Source organism: Panthera pardus, unplaced genomic scaffold (genome assembly GCF_024362965.1).
Source record: "Panthera pardus isolate Hobbes unplaced genomic scaffold, ASM2436296v1 HiC_scaffold_13, whole genome shotgun sequence".
NCBI lineage: Eukaryota > Metazoa > Chordata > Mammalia > Carnivora > Felidae > Panthera > Panthera pardus.
Genome location: NW_026526688.1, coordinates 62,338,827 through 62,363,993, shown reverse-complemented (window position 1 = coordinate 62,363,993; position 25,167 = coordinate 62,338,827). Strand labels below are relative to the sequence as shown.

Sequence of the window (25,167 nt, the reverse complement as noted above, 5' to 3'; positions counted from 1 at the left end):
TATTATTTATGTCTTAATCTTGTTTTATGGTTAGCCCTAATGATTCCATTAAGTACGCTGAAATCCTGGTAATAGAGCCATAAGAAGAAACTTAGAAACAAAAAGTCTTTATAGTGTACAAGTATACATTATTGTTTAACAACAAAAGACTCAGGGCTTTGTTTATGGTGTCCGTGTCTTTCATAAAAATTAAAGAGTGACCTTACCTCTTTAAAAAATCAAATATATATATCTTTTTTTGTTTTCCTTTTAGCATGTGGAGAAACCCTTCAAGAATCCAACGGCAACCTTTCCTCTCCAGGATTTCCAAATGGCTATCCTTCTTATACACACTGCATCTGGAGAGTTTCAGTGACCCCAGGGGAGAAGGTAGTGCATACCATCGAGAGTTCTCATTTAGTCTTATATAAATATGAAGATTCATCTTCTTTTAAATATAATTTGCTTTATTTTTTATTGTTATTTGATTCTTCAAATAATAGACTGAAAACTCAAAAATTTTATAATGGCAATTGTTTAAACTCTGGGAACTTTCTGAAAAATTTAGTTTAAAAAATGGTAAATGCTCTAAAAGTGTTGAAATAATACAGATTCTATGTTCTCAGGCACAATGAAATTAAGTTAAAAATAAGTATTAGATAACTAGAAAAATCCCACACATTTCAAAGTTAAGAAATATATATCAGATATCCAGTTCAACTAAGAAGCAATTATAGGGAAGATGAGAAATTATTTTCAACTATAATGCAACAAAAATACTGAATAGCAAGTCTGTACGATTCAACTAGAGCAGTACTTAGAAGGAAATTCACAACTTAAATGCTCACATTAGCAAATAAAAAATGCCCTAAATTAATGAGTTAGACATCCCTTTTGAGTGACTAGAAACAGAGTAGTAAAATAAACAGAAAAGTACATAATGGAGGAAGTAATAGAAAAAGGTAAAATTAATGAGATGAAAATAGCATTATATAAAGTCTGAAAAAGTTGGTACGTTGAGAAAACTTAGCAAAATAGGAACATGGTTGAAAATAGATCAAACAAGAAAAAGAATAACAGAGAAAGCACAATTATCTAATAATCAGAATAAAAAGGTTATCATAACCATAGATGCTCTAGACGCCTAACATTATGCCAATAACTTAAATACGGAGATGAAATGGGAAAATTCTTACAAAATACTATTGACTTCTAACTCAAGAAGAAAAAACAACTTGAATACTCCTATAACCACTAAAGAAGATGAATTCCTATTTAATCAAATTATTAGATCTTTTTCAGCAATGAACATTCAGTCTCAGATGGCATTAATTGTGAGTTCTAGCCCACATTCAAATAGGTGTAATCTTATATAAACTCTTCCAGGGAATAAAAAAGGAAGATCCATTCTGCTATTTATATGGCTAGCAAAAACTTTATAGCAGTCCTGACAAGGACAATATAAGAAAGGAAATTATAATCCAAACTCACAGTTGAATATGGATGTAAAATTCTCTGTACCAAACCAAAGGTAAATGTATATGCGTGTATGTGTGTATACACAAACACTATTAGATGTGTCTCCCAGTTAAATCAAGAAGAAATCTCTATTACTTATTTAACAACAACAAACCCTGAGCAAACTAGGCATAGGATACTTTATTAATCTCAGAAAGAAAATTGACAAAAATTACTGCAAATGTCATTATTCTTGGGAAAATTCTGAAAGTATTTATTTCTATCACACCACTTCTTTTTCAACATTTTTGATGGAAGTCATGGCATAATAAGGATTTATTTATTTTTGGTACTTATTAAATAATTTCTATCATTTGCTTGTGGCTGATTTATCTGGAATGATTCAAATAGACTTAGAGTTTTGGTGGAAATTCAGTTAAGGTTAAAGAAAGTTTGATATTCCTGATAATTGAATGTTAAGAGGATCATTAGTATGGAGCTGTCCAGGGTGTTGCAAAAACTCAAAATGAAAATTGAATGAAACATTCGTGCGATGTGAAGAGTTTTAAACATAAAAAGTTACAGCTCATTTGGAATACAGGAATGCATACATAATTCTTCATACAGTTGTTTTCCGTTTAAGAACTAAAACTTGGGGCGCCTGGGTGGCTCAGTTGGTTGAGTGTCCAACTTCGGCTCAGGTCATGATCTCACAGTCTGTGAGTTCGAGCCCTGCATTGGGCTCTGTGCTGATGGCTCAGAGCCTGGAGCCTCCTTCCGATTCTGTGTCTCCTTCTCTCTCTGTCTCTTTCCTGCTCGTGCTCTGTCTCTGTCTCAAAAATAAATAAAAACATTAAGAAAAAAATTTAAAAAAAAGAACTAAAACTCTATGTTATAATGTAGTTACAGGTGTTGATCAATTTCTGTTTAGATTTTTGAGTAAGTGTTATGAGAATATATTATGAAAGTCAGTCTTAAAAAGGTACTGAAAAGCAAAATATAACATCTAATAAATGAGAGTAAGTTTAAAACTATACATAATTTTGAAAATAAAATTATAGAATACGAAAAGTTTTGGAACAAGATTAATCAAATGTAATCAACTCATAAAAGCAAAATAGTATCAGGAAAAAAATTGTTCTTCCTAACCAATTGCAGCACCCATACCATCAGTATTCAAAGTTAATTCACTCTTCTTATCAGTATGAGTACCAATAAAACTGTGTTTTCCAAAATATTGCAAATAGGAAGAAATCAACACATTTATCACCTTTTAAAATTATTTTTCTTAATGTGTATGATGATGGGCAAATAAATTCAATTAAGTGGTCAATGAACAATATCAACTCATTTTTCATTCTGTGTTTTTATTATTTTCTTTACTTTAAAATTTGGGTTTATTTGCTATTCTTTCCACTTCTTTAGTTGGAAGTTTAACTCACTAATTCCAAGAATTTTTTTCTTTTCCAATACAAATCTTCAAGGCTATAGATTTCCTTCTAAAAGCTACTTTGTCTGAATTTCACTAGCTTGACACTGTGTTTTTGCTATTTTTCAATTCTCATTTTCTTCTTTGTCTCTTATTATTTCTTCTCAACCAACATATTTTTTGGTAACATACATTTTCTTATTTGTAAACATATGTTGTTTTTCCAATCAACTTTTTCTTATTAATTTCCCCTCTAGTCACTTCTGATGAGAGATTATAGCATGTAAGGTGTCAGTCCCTGAAATATTTTGAGGCTGGTAGGATGACCTTGGAAGTGGCCAATATTCATGAAGAGTAATTATTTCTTAAAATGTGTTTTGTGCAGTAATTGGATGCAAAGTTCTTTATATATGCATTAGTGTTTTAATTGTGAAGTGTTATATTCTCTAATGATTATTTTTTACTTCATCTATCAAATAGAAAGGTATGCTAATATTTGTCAGTATTCAGAGGACTTACTAATTTCTCTTTACTTTCTAAAATAAATACTATTTAAAATATATTTTGTTTTATATTATTAAATTTTATATACATGTTATGTTTAGAATATAACATCTTTTTGATAATCAAACTGTTATTATATACTAAATTTCTTTATCTCTAGTTATGATTTAGGTCAATACCCTTATTTTTTTCTGATATCAATAAGGATGCACATTCTTTTGATTAATATTCTTGCCTGATATATATTCATCTTGCTTTAGACATTCAGCCATTCTATGATCTTGTGTCTTACGTATGTCCCTTTTAGAAAGCAAATAGTTTGGTTTTATTTTTTATTTAATTCATGATGGCTAGTTTTGTCTTTAGCTAGAGTGTTTATTGCAGTTACGTTTATTGTGATTACTGATGTATTATTATTTCTTTTTTGCATTCTGTGTGCTCCACTCTGTTTCTTTTATTTTACTTTTTGCCTTTTTATGTATTGAATTTATGGTTTCATTTATTTTCTCTCTATTGGTTTGAAAGTTTTAAGTGTGTATTTTTATATTTGGTACGCTTTTTCTACCAGTCTTTTTTTATAAATATTTTTAATGTTTATTCATTTTTGAGACACAGAGACAGAGCATTAGTGGAGGAGGGTCAGAGAGAGAGGGAGACAGAGAATCCAAAGCAGGCTCCAGGCTCTGAGCTGTAAGCGCTGAGCCTGACACCAGGCTCAAACCCACGAACTGTGAGATCATCACCTGAGCCGAAGTCAGATGCTTAACTGACTGAGCCACCCAGGCACCACTCTAGCAGTCTTTTTAATGGAGTCATATTTAATTAGTATTTTTATCCTTCTCCCAAACCATAAAAATATCCTAAAAAAAGATTACAATTCTCATTATCTTCATTTTTAGATGCTGTTATTTTTGTATTTTTCTTCCAGTTTGTTTCATTCTGACATAAATGAGATATTATTGTTTTTTTGCACTTAACATTTGTGAAACTATACACAGATGTTTACCAAATTTTTTTATTCTGGTAAAAACACGTGGAAAACTTGCTGCCTTAACTATTTTTAAGTGTACAGTTCAGTAGTGTTAAGTACATTCACATTGTTATGACGGTGATTTCCAGAACATTTCCATTTTGCAAAACTAAAACTCTGTACCTTTTAACCAAGTCCATTTTCCCCACCCCTCAACTCCTGGCAAACACCATTCTGTTTGTTTCTGTGAGTTTGATTACTTTACATACCTCACATAAGTGGAAGCTTACAGTATTTGTCTTCTCATGACTGGCTTATTTCATCTAGCATAATGGTCTCAGAGTTTAACTATGTTTGAGCTTGTGACAGGATTTTATTTCTTTTTAAGGTTGAATAATATTCCAGTATATGTATAGACCGCATGTGTTTATCCGTTCATCCATTGATAGACATTTGAGTTGGTTCCATCTTTTGGCTATTGTCAATGGTGCTACTATGAACATGAGTATGTAGATATCTCTTCAAGACAGTCCTTTCCATTCTTGTGTATATATTCCCAGAAGTGGAATTGTTGGATAATTTGGTAGTTCTGTTTTTCATTTTTTGAAGAATTTCCATATTGTTTCCCACAGTGGTCAGATCATTCTACAATCCCACCAACAATGTAGAAAGGTTCCAATTTCTCCACATCTTCACCAGTATGTAGTGTTTTCTGTTTTTGTTTGTTTGTTTGTTTGTTTGTTTGTTTTGGAAGTCACCATCCTTTTCGGTCAGAGGTAATATCTCATTGTGGGGTTTTCTTTTTTTTTTTCTTTTTTTTAATTAACTTTATTATTTTTTTAAATTTACATCTAAATTAGTTAGCATATAGTGCAACAATGATTTCAGGCATAGATTCCTTAATGCCCCTTACCCATTTAGTCCATCCCCCCTCCCAGAACCCCTTCAGTAACCCTAAAGAGAGAGAAAGTGAGAGAGAGAGTGCACCTGTAAGCAGAGGACTGGGCAGTGGGAGAGAAAGAATCTTAAGTAGGCTCCGTGCTCAGCATGGAGCCCAACGTGGGGCTTGATCCCATGGAATCATGACTTGAGCTGAAATCAGGAGTTAGATGCTCTACCTACTGAGTCTCTCATTCTGGTTTTGATTTGCATTTCTCTGATAATTAGTGATGTTGACCATCTTTTCATAAGCTTTTTGGCCATTTGTATATCATCTTTGGAGAAATGTTATCTTCAAGTGTTTTGCCCATTTTTTAGCTGGATTCTTTTATTTTTTCTTGTGGAGTTTCGGATTTCTTTACATATTCCGACTATTAACCCTTTATGAGATATATGATTTGCAAATATTTTCTTCTTTTCTGTAGTTGCCTTTTTAACGTGTTGATTATTTGTTTCGCAAAAAAGCCTTTTAGTTTGACATAGCACCGCTTAACTCTTCCTGCTTCTTTTGCTTGTGCTTTTGTGCCATATCCAAGAAATCATTGAATCATGAAGCTTTTCCTCTATGCTTTCTTCTAGTTTTGGGTTTTGCATTTAGGTCTTTAATTCATTATTGAATTAATTTTTGCATATGGCTTAAGTTAAAGGTGACTTCATTCTCTTGTACATGAGTATTCATTCTCAATAGCATTTGAAGATTTATCAAATACTTTTATTCATTATTTCTTCTTGCATTTCGGACTTCCATTAAGGCTCATTTTTGTCCTGCCTATGGTTTATACTTTAGATTATTTTTTTATTAGCATTTTTGGGAAGTATTTTTTTCTGTTTGGAAATGTGAAATATTTTTTTTTACTTGAATTCATGATAATGTAGTTTCACTGTATATAATTGGCTATACGTTTAACTTTGCGACATATCAAAACTTGCAGAAATACTTTCTTTTTTTTAATGTTTGTTTATTTATTTTGAGAGAGAGAGCGCACACGAATGCAAGCAAGTGAAGGGTAGAAAGAAAGGGAGAGAGAGAGAATCCCAAACAAGCTCTGCACTGCAGAACCCGACACAGGGTTTGATCCCATGAACCATGAGAACATAACCTGAGCTGAAACCAAGAGTCAGATGCTTAACTGATGGAACCACCCAGGCACCCCGGCAGGAATATTTTCATTTGAAATATTTCTTAATGTAGGATCCTGGAAATTGAAGATACCAAAAGTGATTTAATGAGACCTACAAATTGAATAAATTATAACCATATAAAATAAGTTTACAGAAGTTATTATAAAATTACGCTGTTTGCAGATGATTTCTCATGGCAGTTTTTTCAAATTCTAAAATCTCGAGATTTCTCCCATGTAATAAAATGCATTTTAAGTGCATTGTATAACAATGTGTAATCTCTCCATTTATGTTACTAAACTAGTAAAATTCTGATAGGCATACACAACACATATGAAAAAATTGTCAAGCGCCCTACATATGAATGTAAAAACATGAATGTTGTATAAATTTAATCAAATGAAATCAAGCCACATAATTTACAAGATTGCAAATGTTTTGGCTCAGTATTATGAGGGTAGTTCAGTATTATAAAATCTATCATTTTGTCAAATAATTGTATCAAAATGGAAAGAAAAAGCTGGCTAAAAATTTCATAAATGCTGGCAACACTAGAGTTCAATATGTATTTTGAATGACAACGTGATGAATTAAGCATAGCAGGAATGTTTTCAATTTAGTAAATATAAGAAACTAATATTTATTGAGTATTTACTATGCCAGGCACCGTGTTAAACTTCTCATGCCCTATCGGGTTTAGTATTGTAATTATCTCTATTTTATACATGAAGAAGTTGAACTTAAGAAAGGATTGAGTAACCCCCTTGACACCACACAATTTGCAATTGGCAGAGCTAATTATTAAATTTTTCTTTAGTTATAGAGAATATATTTTATCTTTTTACAAATTCAGAAGAATCAACTAAAAAAACACACTTAAGTTGATCAGATAAAACAAATATGTTAAAATGGAACAGAGTTTAAAAACTGAAGGCTTTAATGTGGGACTAAAAAAACTAACTTGTCATGTAGCAGGATGTTGAGATATGTATCATATGTCAGGATATATTAAAATTGTCAGTTTTCCCCAAATAAATATATAGGGTTTTTTAAAATATTTACTTATTTAATCTATTAGTTTTTTAAAATATTTATTTATTTTTGAGAGAGACAGAGTGTGAGCAGGGGATGGGCAGAGAGAGAGAGACACACACACACAATCTAAAGCAGGCTTTAGGCTCTGAGCTGTCAGCAGTTTGAACAGCTGGGACTTGAACTCACAAACTGCCAGATCATGACCTGAGCACCAGATCATGGCTGAGCCACCCAGGTGCCCTTATATATTTATTTTTAAGTAGGCTTCATGTCCAGCGCAGAGCCCAATGTGGGGCTTAAACTCAAGGCCTGAACTGAGATCAAGAGTCGGACACTTAACTGACTGAACCACCCTTTTTTTTTTTAAATGTTTAAAAATTTTTAAGTAGGCCAAATTAATGTATAGCTTTAATGTAATTGCAGTAAATTTCCAATAGATTTTTGTTTCATACCTATACCCAATTATTTCAGAGGTTATTTATAAAATATTAAGGGTTGGACTAACCAAGGCAAGTTAGAAAAAAATGAAGAAAAGTGGATTGCACTGTAAGATGATAGAAAAACATTATGGAGCTTTGGTAATTCATACTCTGTGGCAATATCAAAATAGGCTTCTGAATCCATAGAAGAAACTAAAAAGACCAGAACTGTGCTTGAGGGCAAAAAAGACTTGTCATATATTTGTTTATAAAGATTATTTTTCAAATAAGTTGGGCAAAAATTTTTTAAATAAATAATAATGAAATCATTTTTAAGTAAAAAAAAAATTAAACTTACACTTCATATTTTTCTGAAGAAAACATAAGTGATTTGTTTTGTTTTTCTGGAAAAGTGGTGTTGAGTACATAAATCAAAAATAAGATAATGAAAAATAATACATGAGAATAATTAAATCAAGTCTCTTTTTAATCATACAAAACCACAAATAAGAAGCAAGCAAAGTGGAAATGCTGAGATAGGAGAGCTCAGATCTTCTTGAGAGATCTAGACTTTTGATACTGACTTTGAAAGGTATAAAGGGATTCCAGAAACAGGGAAAGTGAGAGTGGTGTCCTGGGAGGAATTATGTACACCCTGAATAAAGGAGTGCTGGAATTGGGGGTGCTTTTTCAGGGCACAACGGCAAGAAGTCAGGGATGGGTGGGATGAAGATTCTGTGTTTGAGGTAGTGAAAGATGAGGCAGCAGTGGTGGGTTATGACCCTAGAGTCGTGACGTCCAGGCTTAGAAATTTATGTTGAGTTGAATGTGAAGCCACTGGTACCCAACTTTGAAGGGATTAAAGTGGCCATACAGGTAGGGTGAATTAGAGACCGGTGAACCTGAAAACCAAACACAGCTTTTGAAATTATTTCACTTAATGCAAAGAGGTATGGAGAACAAGGTCAGTAAAAATGGAGGGAGAACATTAGGGGAATTGTACAAATTGGAATTGATTAAGTATGGAGTGGAGTAGGAATTAAGGAAGAGGAGGTGTGAAAAATGTTCCTCTGAGTAGTTGGTAATGACACACCAAAATGTCAAAATCCAGGTATTATCATATAATTTTAAGTAGAGAGATTACCTTTATGTCATAATCCAATGCCTGTTTTTCACCTGTCATATAATAAATCCCTGATGGAATTAGGGATCTACCTGACTCATACAACTAGTTTGTTGTAAAGCAGGGACTTGAGCCAACGCCCCAGGTTCTCCTGTCTATTCTTTAGATTTTAAAGTAAGAATCCCTTACTTTAATGTGTTGATTTTCCTGTGAAACCTTATAATTAAGCTGATATTTTTATGTTTCCCAGCATAGTTGGATTAAGTAAATTGGGTCAGTAGTTGTATTTATTTGATAACTGTCTTCAGGATTTATATTGTGAGGATTTATATTTACCATGAAAATATTAATACATGAGAATCTTAACAATGCTTTCAGATTACCTTAGTGGTTTGCTAACATTACCCAATTAAATCCTTCTGATTGAACTCTGCTGAGACCAGCTTGATATTGTGGCCTCCAGGGCTTTTATGGTAAGAAAATACATTCAGACTAAGAAAGTTTAAGTAAACTAGCAAACCAAGAAGCTAGAACCTGAACCCATGCTCTCTGATGCCCAGTCATAAATAGCTTTCAGTTGCAGAAAAAAAGATGTAAATTTTTTCCCTTTGGCATGATACAATTCAGGGCTGAACGAAAGCGTAATGATCAATTATTCCATGAGTTTGCAAATTTTTCTGGAAAGGATATACAGTAAATATCTTTGGCTTTGCAGTTCATACAGTTTGTTTCAAATGTTAAATTCTATCATATTGCAAAAGCAATCACAGACGATATGTAAAGGAATGGGTCCAACAAACTTTTACAAAAACTGACTGAAGGCTGGATTTGACCCATGGGGGATAGTTTACTGATCTTCTCACCCCTTAGTCTTATTCCTGAGAAGAAACCTATAGTCCCGCTAGAGATCATTAGGTTTTTCCAAGCTTCTTCTGGCTGGAACCCAGAAATCTATTTTATTTTACTGCTTTTGATTCTAATATTTTTTTCTAAAAAGCCATTTAATGATATCAGTCTAATTGATAACACTTGTGTCTTCCTCATCCTCAGCACTGTAAGGTATAAACGTTATTCTAATTAGTCCTTCTGTGGTGCTCATGGAATTAGTGTAGGTAGTCAGTAATGTCTTCATTATGCTGACAGTAGTTTTTTGATTATTTTTTTCTCTGGAGATATGCAGGCATCCAGTCCCTTGTCTGTTGATCTGCCTTTCTTCAAGACTCTGTACTCTGTACAAAGTATTAATAAGCAAACTCCACAGCAATTGTATCAATTTAACTTAGCAACTAAGACTCATAACAGATCACAGGAAATCTTAAAATTATTCCTTGTATCTCCTTCAATCTCATGTTCCAAGGGAGCCATGATTAAATTTAAATTGATACTGCTAAATTGATACTTACAGTAAGAAATAAACATTTATATAATTGTGCTAGGTAGTTTTTCCTTCATCATTCTTTAAAAAAGGTGCAACATATTTCATAAACTAATATAATGTAAGACAACCAGATATTTTCCAAGTGCTTTTGATTTGCAGTTCAAGTATGGATTCTGCTAGCAACCTTAGTCAATGGCCAGCATTTTACTTCTAGGTCAGAGCCCTAAGATTTGATTTTAGAAAACCTATCTTTATTGCATTTTCTGCTTCTAAAGGACTCTGTGTTTTATATTAAAATCGGCCATTTTTGTTCCTCCACAGTGCTTGGCATTTAAAATAGAAGATTAAAAACAAGATAGGAAACTTTTCTGTTTAGAGTTATCCCCTTCCAACTGTGTGTGTGTGTGTGTGTGTGTGTGTGTGTGTGTGTTCCGAACTTCAAATATTAACTACTTGTTAGCAATCCAACCACATTGTTTCAATTTTGAATACAATTTGACGATATACATACTTCCAATTTAGCTGATTTCTTTCCCTCCTAGAAGAGGAAGTGATACTATTTGCACACCATTATAAAATCCACCTTTAGATCCAAGAAGGAAACCATAAAATGAGCCTTAGGGTCTACTGTTTGTGTCTAAATTCTAGTTTTGCCATTTTTACTATAATAACTGAGTTCTTATATGATCCTACAGATTCGAATCCCTGGTGGTTGCTGTAGAGAAAACACAAATGTAGAATGAAACCTAATATCAGGCAGTGGTAGTGTTTTGCATTTGTAGCAGGCTTAAAGTAAATACAAAATTAAGGAGAAAAACCAGAAATCATTTCTCAATTATGTCGTAAGAATAACCTAATGTTGCATTGGTATTCAGAGATGGAGTCGAAACGTATTGGGAGCCTCAGAAAAAAAATCGTTCGAAACTATGTATTTTGATAATCGAATGTTGAGGAGTACCGAAAAAGAAAGAAAAACATGATCAGTCCTGTGTCCTTGGATATTTTGGAAATTTTTGTAACATTTTTGAGAATGTTTTGATTGATAAAATTAGGTGAAGGAAAAGAAAAAGGAGAAAAGGAGAAACTATAAATAAGATAGAAATAAATGAACAATTAAATAAAACCAAGTTATGCTACACTTACTGTATTGCATTAAAAAACAGAACAGTGTGCCTCTACTTTCATCTCTTTGGAATTAAGAAAGTACACGTTTAAGGAAACCAAAAAAGGTCGAATTTAATGGTGAAATGTTAATGCCATTATAAAGTACAGACTTTCATTATAGTTAGACAGATTCTTAGTTTCTATCTCTATAAAATGAGTATATGGGCAATTATCATCAATGTTGGCGTACAGTTTCATCGATCATTGTGTTGCTGAAATAGAAGATGCCATGAGAAATATTTATTGTTATGCTATATCTTCAATTCTTGGAAGAAATAAGTTAGTTTCGGATTGATCTGACATAGGGACGCCTGGGTGGCTCAGTCAGTTAAGTGTCCGACTTCGGCTCAGGTCATGATCTCCTGGTTCATGAGTTTGAGCCCCACATCAGGCTTCATGCTGACAGTTGAAGCCTGTCTGGGATTCTCTCTCTCTCTCTCTTTCTCTCTCTTTTGCTCTCTTAAAATAAATAAACTATCAAAAGGTATTTTAAAAATCTTTAAAAAAAGATCGATTTGCCATAGTTTCTTTCTTATGTTGTTAAGTTGCTTAACATACGTTAAGTATTATATTCAAGTTATATTACTTAACGTATGTTAAGTATTATATTCAAGAAAGGGGAGAAGTATATGTTTTCTTACACAAAAATGGTGGTACTCTTCTGTAATATGGACTTAGCATTGATTGCTTCTTTATATATTTTACTCATTTCTTGAGCTCGAGAGTACCCTTACATTCAGATTTTTATATTATCACCAAAGGATTCTTTAAATGGTATTACAAGCTATAGTTTTAGATTAGAAGCATTTATTTAAATACTCATGATTGGTCACTTTGGGCCAAAGTCCATTTCAGCTTCTGGAGTAAAAAGCAGGTTTACTACACACCTCAAGTATCTTAGATACTTTAAGCAGAATAGAGTTTAGAATGAGTTTTTATGAATAAAAAAACTATTTTCCAAGTGAATTTTACTTCAGGTAGGTATATTTCTCATGTTAGTTTGGCTCTACTTTTAGTGTAATCAAGAAGAGTTAATTATTTGAAAAATAAACTCTTGTTATAAAGCAGTAAGAAAATTATCCTTCCTAGAGTTGTTCTTGAATTATCTGAATTATCTTCACAAAAAGCAGCATCACTTCAAAACAAAGTACAAAATAAGGGGTCATGTGCAAGATCTTATAACTTAAAAGGTCTTTGAATATATATTCTTGGATCTAGAGAAGCATAATGACATCTGTCTTTGATTATACTTACATGGACAAATTCAAATTTTAGAGCTGTATTTAAAACATTTCAGCATACACAATGATATTATGTTCTTGGAACATGGCACATGGTGGTAATTTTTAACATAATTATAGATGTCTGACTGGTCGTCTTTGAAATAAATTATTAAAAAGAAGACATTCATGGCAAAATCAGAATTTCTCATGGTTTAAGTCATATTTATCTTAAAACATTCAAAACAAACTATTTGAATAAAGATTTCTGTTTGTTTCAATATTGTTTAAACTACTTCTACAGAAACTTGGCTTTGATTGCTAAAATGTTTAGTTTAACTATTGACATGGTGGTTCTATATTGTCAGACATCAAGGAGAATGAGAAAATATTTTCTTTCTTTGGGGCATTTGTCAAGAAACTATATTAAGGGTATACTAACAGAAAAAAGAAAAAAAAAAAAAGAATTAGCTATGAATCTGTTTTCTTTGTAGTCCTGGATTCCTAATCTCCAGCAATCGAATTAGCCTGTGCGGTAACAATCATTTTCGTCTTTGTGTCGTTTTGCTCCAATTTGCAGATCGTTTTAAATTTTACCACGATGGACCTATACAAGAGCAGCTTGTGCTGGTATGACTACATTGAAGTAAGAGATGGCTGCTGGAGGAAATCGCCCCTCCTTGGTAAGAGAGTATTTACCCTCTATGTGGCCACACATACAGTCTGTCCTGCCCAAAGTAGATGGTTTTGTTTTGTTTTAATTTTTTAAATTTTTATTTATTTCTGAAAGAGAAAGAGTGCGAGCTGGGGAGGGGTAGAGAGAGAGGGAGACACAGAATCCTCAGGCAGGGTCCAGTCTCTGAACTGTCAGCACAGAGCCCGACATGGGGCTTAAACTCATGAACCGTGAGTTCGTGACCTGAGACAAAATCAGATGCTTACTCAACTGAGCCACCCAGGTGCCCCCCAGAGTAGATTCACTCAAGAGTTATCTTAGAGTTAACAATGTATGGGGTCCACATTTTAATTTCTATTGTACTCTTTTCAACTTCAGCAAAGATACAAATAAGTAGATTGATTTTAAAGTAGCTTACATTATGAGGAAATACTTGCTTCTGAGTATAACGATTTAGAATAGCTTTCGCCTATATATTTTTAATTTGAGCATTATTGTTTTAATGCAGAAACCAGATCGATTATGTGAGTGTGCTTATAAGTGTTTGTTTTGTTTGCTAAGGCAGTAGAATGTGAGCTGTTAGCTACATGTTTGGTGGCTGATTTCTTATGCCACGCATGTTAGCTCTTCCTCTAGGCGTCACAGTTTTGCTTCTCAGAGAGTTTTTTGTGGCTGAGAAGAGGCATTTGTACTTTGTATCATAAATTGTAGCTCGTATTTGGTGCTTACAAAAGTCGGCTGCCAAAGTTTAACCACAGACCACACCATTAACTTGCATGAGGCACTTTACTGTTGCCTTCTGTTTTACTTAAAGGTGAGTGCTGTTGTGAGCGTGTACCTACTCTCTCTTTATATACATTTTTTGAAATGGCAACTATGCCTTTATTTTTAGGAGTAGCTCTGTTCAGTTGTGTTTATGTGCCATACAGATCTTTCTTCTTAACATCTAAAACCTGCTGAATGGACGCTGTTGTAGCCAAAAGTGTGTTAAAAGCCTTAATAAGTCCAAGAGATTCTAGAAGTGTTTAAAAATAAGGAAAAAATAAAGAGTTGAACTAGTTTGATAAGTCAGATTGAGGAACACATTGTCTTGAACACTTAGTTTCTTAGTCTAGGTGAAGCAGTTTGTTATGTGTGTACGTGTGTTCATAAGAACACATTTCATTAAATTCATATTGAAGAACCAAATCTAAAGCTAAGTATTGAAGCACACTTCTTTTTTAGGATGCTATAAGTATATAGTATAATTCAGTATATGCTTCAGTATATAAGTGGCTCACCAGACTGGTTCACCCTGATCGTGGTTTTCTGTGGAAAGTTTTTTTCACTCTTTCCCCCAAGACCTGATCCTTAAAGTATAGCCATCAGATTGGCAACATCAGAATCACTTGCTAGAAATGTAGATATTCAGGTTCTACTCCATTCTTTCTGAATTAGAGACTGTATCTTTCCATACTCGCTGGCATTTCTTATGCACATTACAGTTTAAGAAACACTACTCTCTTTTGCATGTCCCTGATTTACTTTGCCATTTAGGAAGACACTTCATCTGTTGTTTCTTAGTATGAATTTAAGTTGACTACCATTTTTTCATATACTAAACTTATGTATGACATCCCTGCCAGGGGCACACAAAAATGGGTGACAATGTATTGTTTGTAGAATTATTTCGTGTGGATTGCTGTATTTAACCATTTTGTCCTCATATGAAAATTTAAAGCACAGTAGCAGACATACAGCGAGCCAATAAATACTTGTAGAAGGTTGAGGGAAGAAAGAAGGAATCACAGGTATTATTATATTCATTTGGTATTATACTCCCCTGTGGATACACAATTAGAAAATAATCACAACTCACACCCAGGTCTTCGGGTCCTGTTTGCCAGCCTGCCTACTGCACTACAGATTATAACTTTATTTATGAGATGGAATATGTCCAGTAGTGTAAGATCCTTGAAGCAGTATGTGGGTCTCCCTGATGGCTCGTCATTGAGCCGAACTAGACAAAGAACTCCACTTCGGGCTGAGACACATCGTTAACCAAGTAACTATACTCTACAGTGACCGCTCTGATCTCAGATCATTTGTACCTTTTTCTGTTCTCCATGAAAGAATAGTCCCAACCTTAATGCATTGTCCGTCCTTTTACAAATATGTCTTTTGCACTAGCTGTTTCTTAATTCTGTAGACCATGATACTGACATCAGCCAGTCAATCTGAGGATGCTATGTTCCTGTATTTTATAAATAGATTTGAAGAGATTATTTTATTTATATACCTTTATTAAGTAAATATTAAGCATACGTCTAGCTCTGGTTACTCAGGATAGAGTATAGGAACCAAGTCAGGCTATATATAATGTGTATATACATATGTACATACATATGTACATATAATTTTATATATATATATATATATATATATATATATATATATATATATATAATTTGTAGCTAGAGTGGAAAGCAACTAGAATATAGAGTCATATTTAGGAGTCTCTCTTTATTCTTTTATTTCTTTTAGGTAGATTCTGTGGGGACAAGTTGCCTGAAGTTCTTACCTCTACAGACAGCAGAATGTGGATTGAGTTTCGTAGCAGCAGTAATTGGGTGGGAAAAGGCTTTGCAGCTGTCTATGAAGGCAAGTCACATTAAGTTTTAGAGATTACTTCCCCTTAGATCTCTTAGCAGAGATGTCCTTTCTCTCATTGTCATTAGAATGATATTGTAACCATATTTTAATTATGAAGTTTTCTAAATCTGGGTTATAATATCCACAAGACTGATTTTAAGAAAACTACTCAGTCCATTTAAATTGCAAGAAGAACCTGTTTTTTGATACCAGTGATAGAGTAGCATATAAATGTATGCAGGGGTATGTGAGGGGAAAATGGCACAAGAGCTCTTAAATTTCCATTTGTTTCCATGATAGTATTAAAATGTCATGAAGAAATTATGATTTTTTCCTTTGTACTAGATTTGTGTCTATTTGGTCCCTATACTGCTGAAATTCTCTGTCATAGGAAACTGCACAGAAAGCAATTGTACACATTTCTAGGGCATGCTTTGTCTACGTGGGAGAGTCAGCATTCAAGGGAGAATTTACTAGATGCTTTGTCCTATACTTCTCTAAAACAATAAACTGGCATTGTGTGTCCAGGCTTTAAAAGCAGCCCTTTTCTTGCCAGGTTGTGGGCTGAAGAGACCTTTCTTGCTCCTGCCTCTGCTAGCACACGAGTTTAGGTAATTTGGAAGACAGAAGATTTCTGCTTCCCTTAAACTTTTGAATAAACGGAAGCATTTTGTTTTAGAGATTAACTGTATGGCAATGAAGAGGGTGATTTGGATGAGGCCACAGATGTTGAGCACATGATGCTAGCCTACTGCCAGAGGCCCAGAGAGTTCTGTGGAGCGTCTCTCTTGATCAACTATTTTACCTAAGGTCAAAAGACTGTAAGAATCAGTTCAGGGAATCACACAGAATATGATAGAATATTCTGTCACATAGAATACATTTACAAAATCTCCAAAGGTTTTTAAAAGTTAAAAAAAAATGTTCTTTTATAAAGATGTAAATAAATAGTGACCAAAAAAATCCTATAGTCCCCTGCTGTTCTCTAATATTTATAGTTAACTGACTACGTTTTTGCCATCTAAATATTTACGACAGTACAACCAGCCAGCTTTGATTTTTATAACCTGGTCTTTATGTACTCAGCCACAGGCACTGAACTAAAATGTTATCTCAGAAGAAAATGAAAACGGAATGGCACTTCTGGGTTTATTTATTTGATTATTTTTGCCCTCAGCAATCTGTGGAGGTGAGATACGTAAAAACGAGGGACAGATTCAGTCTCCTAATTATCCTGATGACTACAGACCGATGAAGGAATGTGTGTGGAAAATAACAGTGTCAGAAGACTACTATGTCGGATTGACCTTTCAGGCCTTTGAGGTAAAGTCTTTTGGGCAACCTTCACGGAACATATCATCCATAAATGACAGTGCCATTTAAGGGGATCCTCATTAAATAAGCAGAGAACCAGAGAATCCACTTTTCAATCAGCAGAGAAGCAAAGGATTGCCTATAAAATGTAACATCAAGAGTGAAAGAGGTGTTTTTTTTTTTCTTTCCTTCTTTCCTCTTGTTGCAGACATTTTCAAGAAGATTAAAGTGAGTTTACGTTAACTGTGCCATTTGAATTAGAATGTTTGAAGTGCTGACCACAGTTTCTTTTGACAAATGCACAGGCTTCCTTCCCAAGACTGCTTGAAGAGTCCATTAAATAATAGAACTTTTACTTCTCTTGTAAACTAAGAGGTTAAAAGGTAGACCCTCGTTTTTTGTTGTTGTTATGGAGAAAATCCCTTCTTCACCTTTTTACCATTAGGCAGAAAACTGTTCCTATCAGAAATAGAGATTTAAGTGTTTTTCGCCTTTGATTTCATCAAAAAGGTATATCAGGGAGGAGATCAGCACCAACATTGCGTTCTGAGATGAGGGAACAATAAACCAAAGGTTAGTCAAGATTCTGGAGCAAAGTCTGGGCTCCAAACTACCGAGCTGGCTGATGAGTCATTTTGGTGGGGCTGGCGGAACTTATTTCAGATTCGAAGCCAGCAGATGGGGACATTTGTCAAGAACTCCATGGTATTTTACATCAAAAGATGGCCTGGAAATTGAGACCCCAAGATGAAGTGGGAAGGAATAATGAGGTGGTGTGAGTAGGGGCAGACAGGGGTCGGAGATCTAGATGCCATAATTGGAGATTATTTCTTCACTGATTAGAAGGCTGATTCTCTGTCCAAGCAGTCAGAAGGCTGAAGAGAACCCCATCCTCTGCCAGAGTATCCTTGCCACTGAGTGCAGTGAGTATAGTGGTGTCTCTGTCTCCGTGGCAGAAACACCAGGGGAATCCAGGCATCACCCATGAGCCCAGAGACTCTCTCGCCTCCACGTGCAGGCTGTGTAATACGTTTCTTTGGTACTTACCTCTACCCCTTTGCATGTGCCATTTAATTTCCCAGACATACTTCCTTTTATCGTGAAAAAATCGTCTTCTCTTGTGTGATCATGAGATTGTATTATATGCTCCTGATAATTTTGCATTGCTGGAAAACTTAATTCTTGAAATTATTTGACTCGTATTTGAATTTTGATATTTAAAAAAAAATTTCAGTGTTTATTTTTCAGAGAGAGAGGGAGACAGAGACAGAGTGTGAGTGGGGGAGGGGCAGAGAGGGAGGGAGACACAGAGTCTGAAGCAGGCTCCAGGCTCCAGAGCTGTCAGCACAGAGGCTAATGCGGAGCTCGAACCCACGAACCATGAGATCATGACCTGAGCTGAAGTTGGACGCTTAACCAACTGAGGCACCCAGGTGCCTGGAATTTTCTTATTCTCATGGATCAGTAATATGGCAACAATTATTCAAATAGACCACCTTATTGTTAACAGTAAACTAAGACTGGATAAGATTCACCTCCTGTTTAGACCAAAATAGCCAGTTCAGTGAAAAATTATCTACCTAAGACTGCTTTATTTGTATTTTTGTGATGTTGCAGATAATTAAGAGATGAGCTCTCTTTTAATATATAATTGAAGGTTTTATGCAATTTTATTACAGAAGTGTTTTCAGTGGAGGCATATAAAACTAAATTCCATGCACCCAAAAACTGAGATACAATTTCTGAGATACAGGAGGCTTAGCTGGGTTTGCAGTCATTATTTATTTATTTTTTTAAGGCCAATATAGTTACAGCGATATTCTTCAACAATAGGATAGTGTAATGACTGGAAAGATTTACATCTCAGTCACTTAGAACCATAGCTGACACAGAGTATTTGCTTAAGGAATACTTATTGATTGAGTGAGTGAATAAATTGTTACTGAGATTTGGGATTGGGGAAAAGTCCTGTCATAGTTTGGCTGACAGTACATTTTATCTATTATTTCTAGGTTCCTGTCCATCCTTATATTTCTTCCTCCTCTTTAATATACTGGACATATTTAAATGTCAGATAGGTCTCTCATCTTTAAATGACCAAAACCAAACCTTTGATTATCTTGTGCCGCTCACTAACCCACTCTTCTTCAGTCTTCCCTATTTTCGTATTTACTATTTCAGTATGTCACTATTTACTCAAGGAATACCCCTGATTCCAATATTTCCTTAAACCCCGAGGACAATCGATTAGCATATTTCATTTGCTTTGTCTTCAACAATGCCCCACACATGACCACTTTATCCCACTTTCTGGCAGCTACTCGGTTCTCACCGCTACTTCTTCTCTTGGAGCTTAGTGAGAGCTTCACATCTCTACTCTTGCCCCACGTATCCTGATCTCCACACAACAAGAGTGATACTTTTACAGTGTGAGTTAGGTCATAACACTATGCTTAAATTCTTTCAGGAGTTTTCCGTTACACCTAAAATAGAACCCAGACTGAATGATCATAGCCCAAGGCAACTCATGATTGGTCCCAAGTTCCTCTTACTCTCTCTGAGCCAGCCCCTCTGGTCTTATCTCTGGTGCTCTTAACACCTCTAAATCCGTGCTTTTATTCCTCTCATTTCATTTGGATCTCTGCTTTATCATCACTTACTTAAAAAGTCCTTGCTTAGTAACTCTAAATATCAAAATTCAAATACAAGTCAAATAATTTCAAGAATTAAGTTTTCCAGCAATGCAAAATTATCAGGAGCATATAATACAATCTCATGATCACATAAGAGAAGACGATTTTTTCACGATAAAAGGAAATATGTCTGGGAAATTAAATGGCACATGCAAAGGGGTAGAGGTAAGTACCAAAGAAACGTATTACACAGCCTGCACGTGGAGGCGAGAGAGTCTCTGGGCTCATGGGTGTTGCCTGGACTCCCCTGGTGTTTCTGCCATGGAGACAGAGACACCACTCTCTCCTTCTCTCTCTCTCTCTCTCTCTTTATATATATATATATGTGTATATATATATATATATATATACACACATATGTGTATATGTATATATATATATATATACATACATATGTGTGTATATGTATATGTATGTATATATATATATATATATATATATATATATATTTTTTTTTTTGCCTACAATTGTCTATAAACCAGTCTTCTGTTTTATTTTAGTTCATTGGACTTATAACTACTGGAATTTGTGTTATGGGTCTGTTTGTTTACATGGTTACTGTCTCTCTCACTAAAGTATGATCACCAAAGGGTAGGGATCTTAATCTGTCTTGTCAATTACCATATCTCCAGCACCACCAGATGTGTGATTAATACATGATAACGGGAGAGATGAAAGAATGGGTGGAATATAGGTAAGAGAGTGTGTGAACGCATGATTATTGGTGGGTGGAAATTAATATATCCTTCCTTTATCAAAGATACTAATGTTTCTATGTAGAGGGAAACAAGTTTAGACAGGTAGGTAAGAAAAATTTGGATTATGTGGACCTGATATGCCATATAGCTCAATTTAGACTAGATCCTAGGTTCTAAGAAATTGAGAAGTGACAAGGAATTTAGAGATGTTCTAATATATCATCTAAGTCTTTTAGATATGGCAAGTGAACTTATGCCATTAACCTAGTATCATATAAGTCAGTACTAAACCAGCGTCAAAATCCAGGTATAGTCAATATTCATTTTTTTACAGATTCTATATTTTCAAATTTTCCTACTAACTAAAGTTAATTTGTAACCCCCAAATTAATACTCATGGTTCTTTCTGGGTCACTCATGGACATGCACAGAGTTGCAAAATATTTGAGTCATCTGACATGCACATTCCCAGCTATGATGTGCCTTATGGAGAAATGTATGTGTTATATAAACATTGTTCAGGCATGCGTTATAATGCAGTTGCCTGTGAGTTGTATTCATGAATTGGCAATATATTAAGGTGTCTTTCAACAGAAACACACATAAAACAAGGCTGTATATTGATTGGTTGACAAAAATTTTGTGACTAGAAGCTCACAAGAACCTAATTCTGTAGTTTTCCAGGAACAATAAATCAGTATTCACTAATTCAGTGTTTTTAGCAACTTTATATAACTAACTACCATGAAAACAGAATCAACTGGTTATGTTTTTAATTTGTTCTGGTGGTTACTAGGTGATTTGTTTCATTTAGTTAATTTGTATCTGTTTATGTCAATTTATTTTTATTTATGTAATATATTTTCAATCTTCAGCTTATACATTTTATATTGAAGATGTATAATTAAAAAAAACAGCCCTCACCGCTTCATAGTGTTTTGTGGTTTTATCTGACAAAACAGTTTTTTTATCAGTCTTTGCCTTTTTTCAAAAACTGTTTCTGTTTTTATAACTGTTTTATTCTCTATGGTACACTCTCCCCTTTCAGGTAAAAGGGCCTTTAAGATAAATTTGCCCATCATTTTGTTGAAGTCTACAGTAAAGAACTTACTAGTTATCTATTATTTATGCCTTTCTATGAATTTATGTCATGATTTTACCTCTCCTAATGCTACTTAGATTTTAATGTAGGTACAGAAAGAAAATATGAACAAGTGTCTTTATTAATGAATTTCAGTTATCTTTGAGCAAGAAAGGATACTATCTGGAGGCCAATAGAGTCCTGATACTTCTGTAATTATATTTGGGAAGCTTTTTCCTCTCTAGTAGTTACTGGTGCATTGCTTCGTAAAGCCGATACGGAAGTGGGTTTGCACATGACTGTTTATCATGTCAGACATCATTTTGGAGTTATTTGTAAAGAAATCTCTATACTGCTATTTAACTGGAGCACTTCCAGTGTGCAGAAATACAGAAGAGAAAAAATTTGGGAGACTGGAAATGTTTACAGTAACAACTTCAAAGAAACGTCAATAAAGCAGAAAAGAAGTGAAATAAACCCAGAGCTTACTTATGTTTACATTGAAATCCCACATCATTAATTTAAGTGGGATTAAGTTTGAGGTACTTGTCAACCTTTCTAGACACGCTGATTTGGTTATACTTCCCTTATGAAAATCGCAAATGTTTAATAGTCTTACCCATCACTACTGCAAGCTGTAAACTATACACAAAAGTTCTTATCTTGATACTTTGTGGCCTGCCCAACTAGAAGTAATCCTTTAATTCTTCTAAATAATTTATATTGGTTAAGTTAAGTAGTCTTTTAAATGACCTAGGAAGCCAAGACAAAGAGATCTTAATTAGTTAACATTTTTCTGTTCACATTGTACTATTTGGCTAAGAATATATCTTGATTAATGACTTCAAAGAGAATTAAGTAGCTCTTCAGATTTATGGTTGAGGCTTTAGTTCTACTCTGAAAGATTAGCTTGTGTTCATTTCCAATAACCTGCTCGAAGTCACACAATTCATAATTGGTAGCACTATGACTGAAATCAGTTCCACAGCCTGTGCACTCTTGAGCCCACATCCTGGTAGCAGAGAGAGGCATCTATATTCTCTCATAGTATTAATTCTTTCCCTTTATGACTATCTTCATTTGTGCACTTGTGTTGTTTAATCAACACGTGTTTGTCATTCAGGGACATGTCTGTTTTATTCTCCACCGTTTATCCACTGTCAAGTGTATATTTCCAGGCAATAGTAGGTTTTTAGTAAATATTTATTAAATTAAAGAGTTAAAAATACTTGTGTAATGAAAGAAAAAAATCCAAGTGGCAGCATTAAAAAGCCCAAGTCACATGAAAATAGAGCTAATGCAGAGCCATGATTTTCATTTTCACACGGTTGGGCATATATATATTTTCTCTGTTTTTGACCTGTGATCTAGTATTAATATTAAATATTTAATACTAATAGTAAAATAATATTAAATAGTGAAATATGATAGTAGCAAAATAATGATCTATTGTTAAGCCTTTCTTTTTTTTATTCAAAATTCATTTTGTTGATAGCATTATATCTCAAACTTTACTGGATTTTTTTTTCCCATTATTAAAATTAATTCATTTTTATTTTTATGTTTTTAACAAAAGAAAATCAAATTTAGTAGCATACTTATGGGGAATCCACACAGACAATGAACTTCTCCTGAATTAGTTTATTTTTAATGGTAAATGCTAATCTACATTGTTTTTTAGTCATCTTTTTCTTAAAAATTTTTTCCTGCAAAGCAAAAAGTAATGACTTTAGCATCGTTCCCTGTGTATAAGATTTTAAATTATATTATTTTTAAAAGTTTAATCACTTGTGTAGTGGATTACGTTAATTATATTTTAAAACTACAGTCTAACAGTCACAGGAGAGACTTGTTTTCCTTAGTATGGTAAAATAAATATAAAATTTACTATCTTAACCATTTTTTGAAGTTTATTTATTTATTTTGAGAGAGAGTGAGAGAGAGAGAGAGAGAGAGAGAGAGAGTTAGCAGAGGAGGGTCAGAGAGAGAGACAGAGAGAACCCCAAGCAGGCTCCACACTGTCAGCACAGAGCTTGAACTCACGAACCATGAGATAATGACCTAAGCTGAGACCAAGAGTTGGACACTTAACTGACTGAGCCACCCAGGTGGTCCTACCTTAACCATTTTTAAAGTGTGCATTTCATTAGTGTTAAGTACATTCACATTGTTGTACAACCAGTCTCCAAAACTCTTTTCACCTTGCAAAACGGAAACTTTGTGCTCAGAAAACAACCCCCTTTCTCTCTTCCCCCCGACTTTCGGCAGCAACGTTCCTACTTTCTGTCACTATGAATTTGACTACTCTAGGTACCTCATGTAAGTGGACTCATTCACTTCTTGCCTTTTTGTGACTGGCTTATTTCACTCAGTGTAATATCCACAAAGTTCATCCGTGTTGTAGCACATGAAACAATTTCACACGTTTGCAAGGCTAAATAACATTCCATTGTATATATATTTGACATTTTGTGCATTCATTCATCCATTGATGGACATCTGGATTATTACGACCTTTGATTATTGTGAATAATGCTGGTATAATCACGAATGTGTAAACATCTCTTTGAGACCCTGCTTTCAGTTTTTTTAGGTATATACCCAGAAATGGGATAGTTGAATCAAGCAGAGAATTTTTCAATCCATTTCCACTTTTTCAGGGACATGGGAGAGCTTTTATTGAAACTGTTATCGGGAAGTTTTGGAGTTTTCAGAGATTTTTACAAATAAGTAGGTAGATGTTTTTGCAATATTTATTTGGAAAGTTGATTATAAAATGAAGGAAAAGTGTGCAAATGGGTCCTAAGCCTGGGCACGATCCCTTCTTTTGAGGCTGGCTTTTCCTTCAGCGTCGAAGCTCACTCACATGCACTGAGCACAAAGCTCTGCGTGAGTTTGCAGTTTTGGAATGAGAGGCTGACTACTGTAGGTTACATTTAATTGATTTGGGTTCTTGCTAAATAAACGTCACTCGGCTTTTACATGCTTCCTCTCTAACATGCCAGGACAGGCATGAGCGCCCACGTAGTAATGAAACGTAACATTAACCCCTTCTGGCTGGTCTTGGTAGTCATTCTTCCTTTTGTGTGTGTTTGGATCTACTTCCAATATCATTTAAACACAGTTTTCCAAAAACTGTTCAGAGCTTACTGTCACATTCATTGTATCCTATGTGTACATATTAGGTCTGTTTACATTATGATAACCTTGCCCCATTTGAATATGGTTTATGCTCTGATTATCTTAAAGTCTATAATAAATCAGCGTCATCATTATCAAACCACATTTATTATATGTGTAATTGTGCATGACATTGCATTCAGGTTCCAGATAT

The 25,167-nt window shown here is 34.2% G+C and overlaps 1 protein-coding gene across 3 annotated transcripts in view; it reads left to right on the top strand.

Annotated features, from left to right (window-relative positions):
- Positions 1-25,167, top strand: part of TLL1 (tolloid like 1) — a 210,349-nt gene that overhangs the window by 134,807 nt on the left and 50,375 nt on the right. For all 3 annotated transcript variants that reach the window (XM_019441055.2, XM_019441056.2, XM_019441057.2), the window contains 4 exons: positions 254-369; positions 13,321-13,423; positions 15,940-16,056; positions 17,225-17,370. In XM_019441055.2, coding sequence (XP_019296600.2) covers positions 254-369; positions 13,321-13,423; positions 15,940-16,056; positions 17,225-17,370 — 482 coding nt within the window. The remainder of the gene's footprint in view (positions 1-253; positions 370-13,320; positions 13,424-15,939; positions 16,057-17,224; positions 17,371-25,167) is intronic.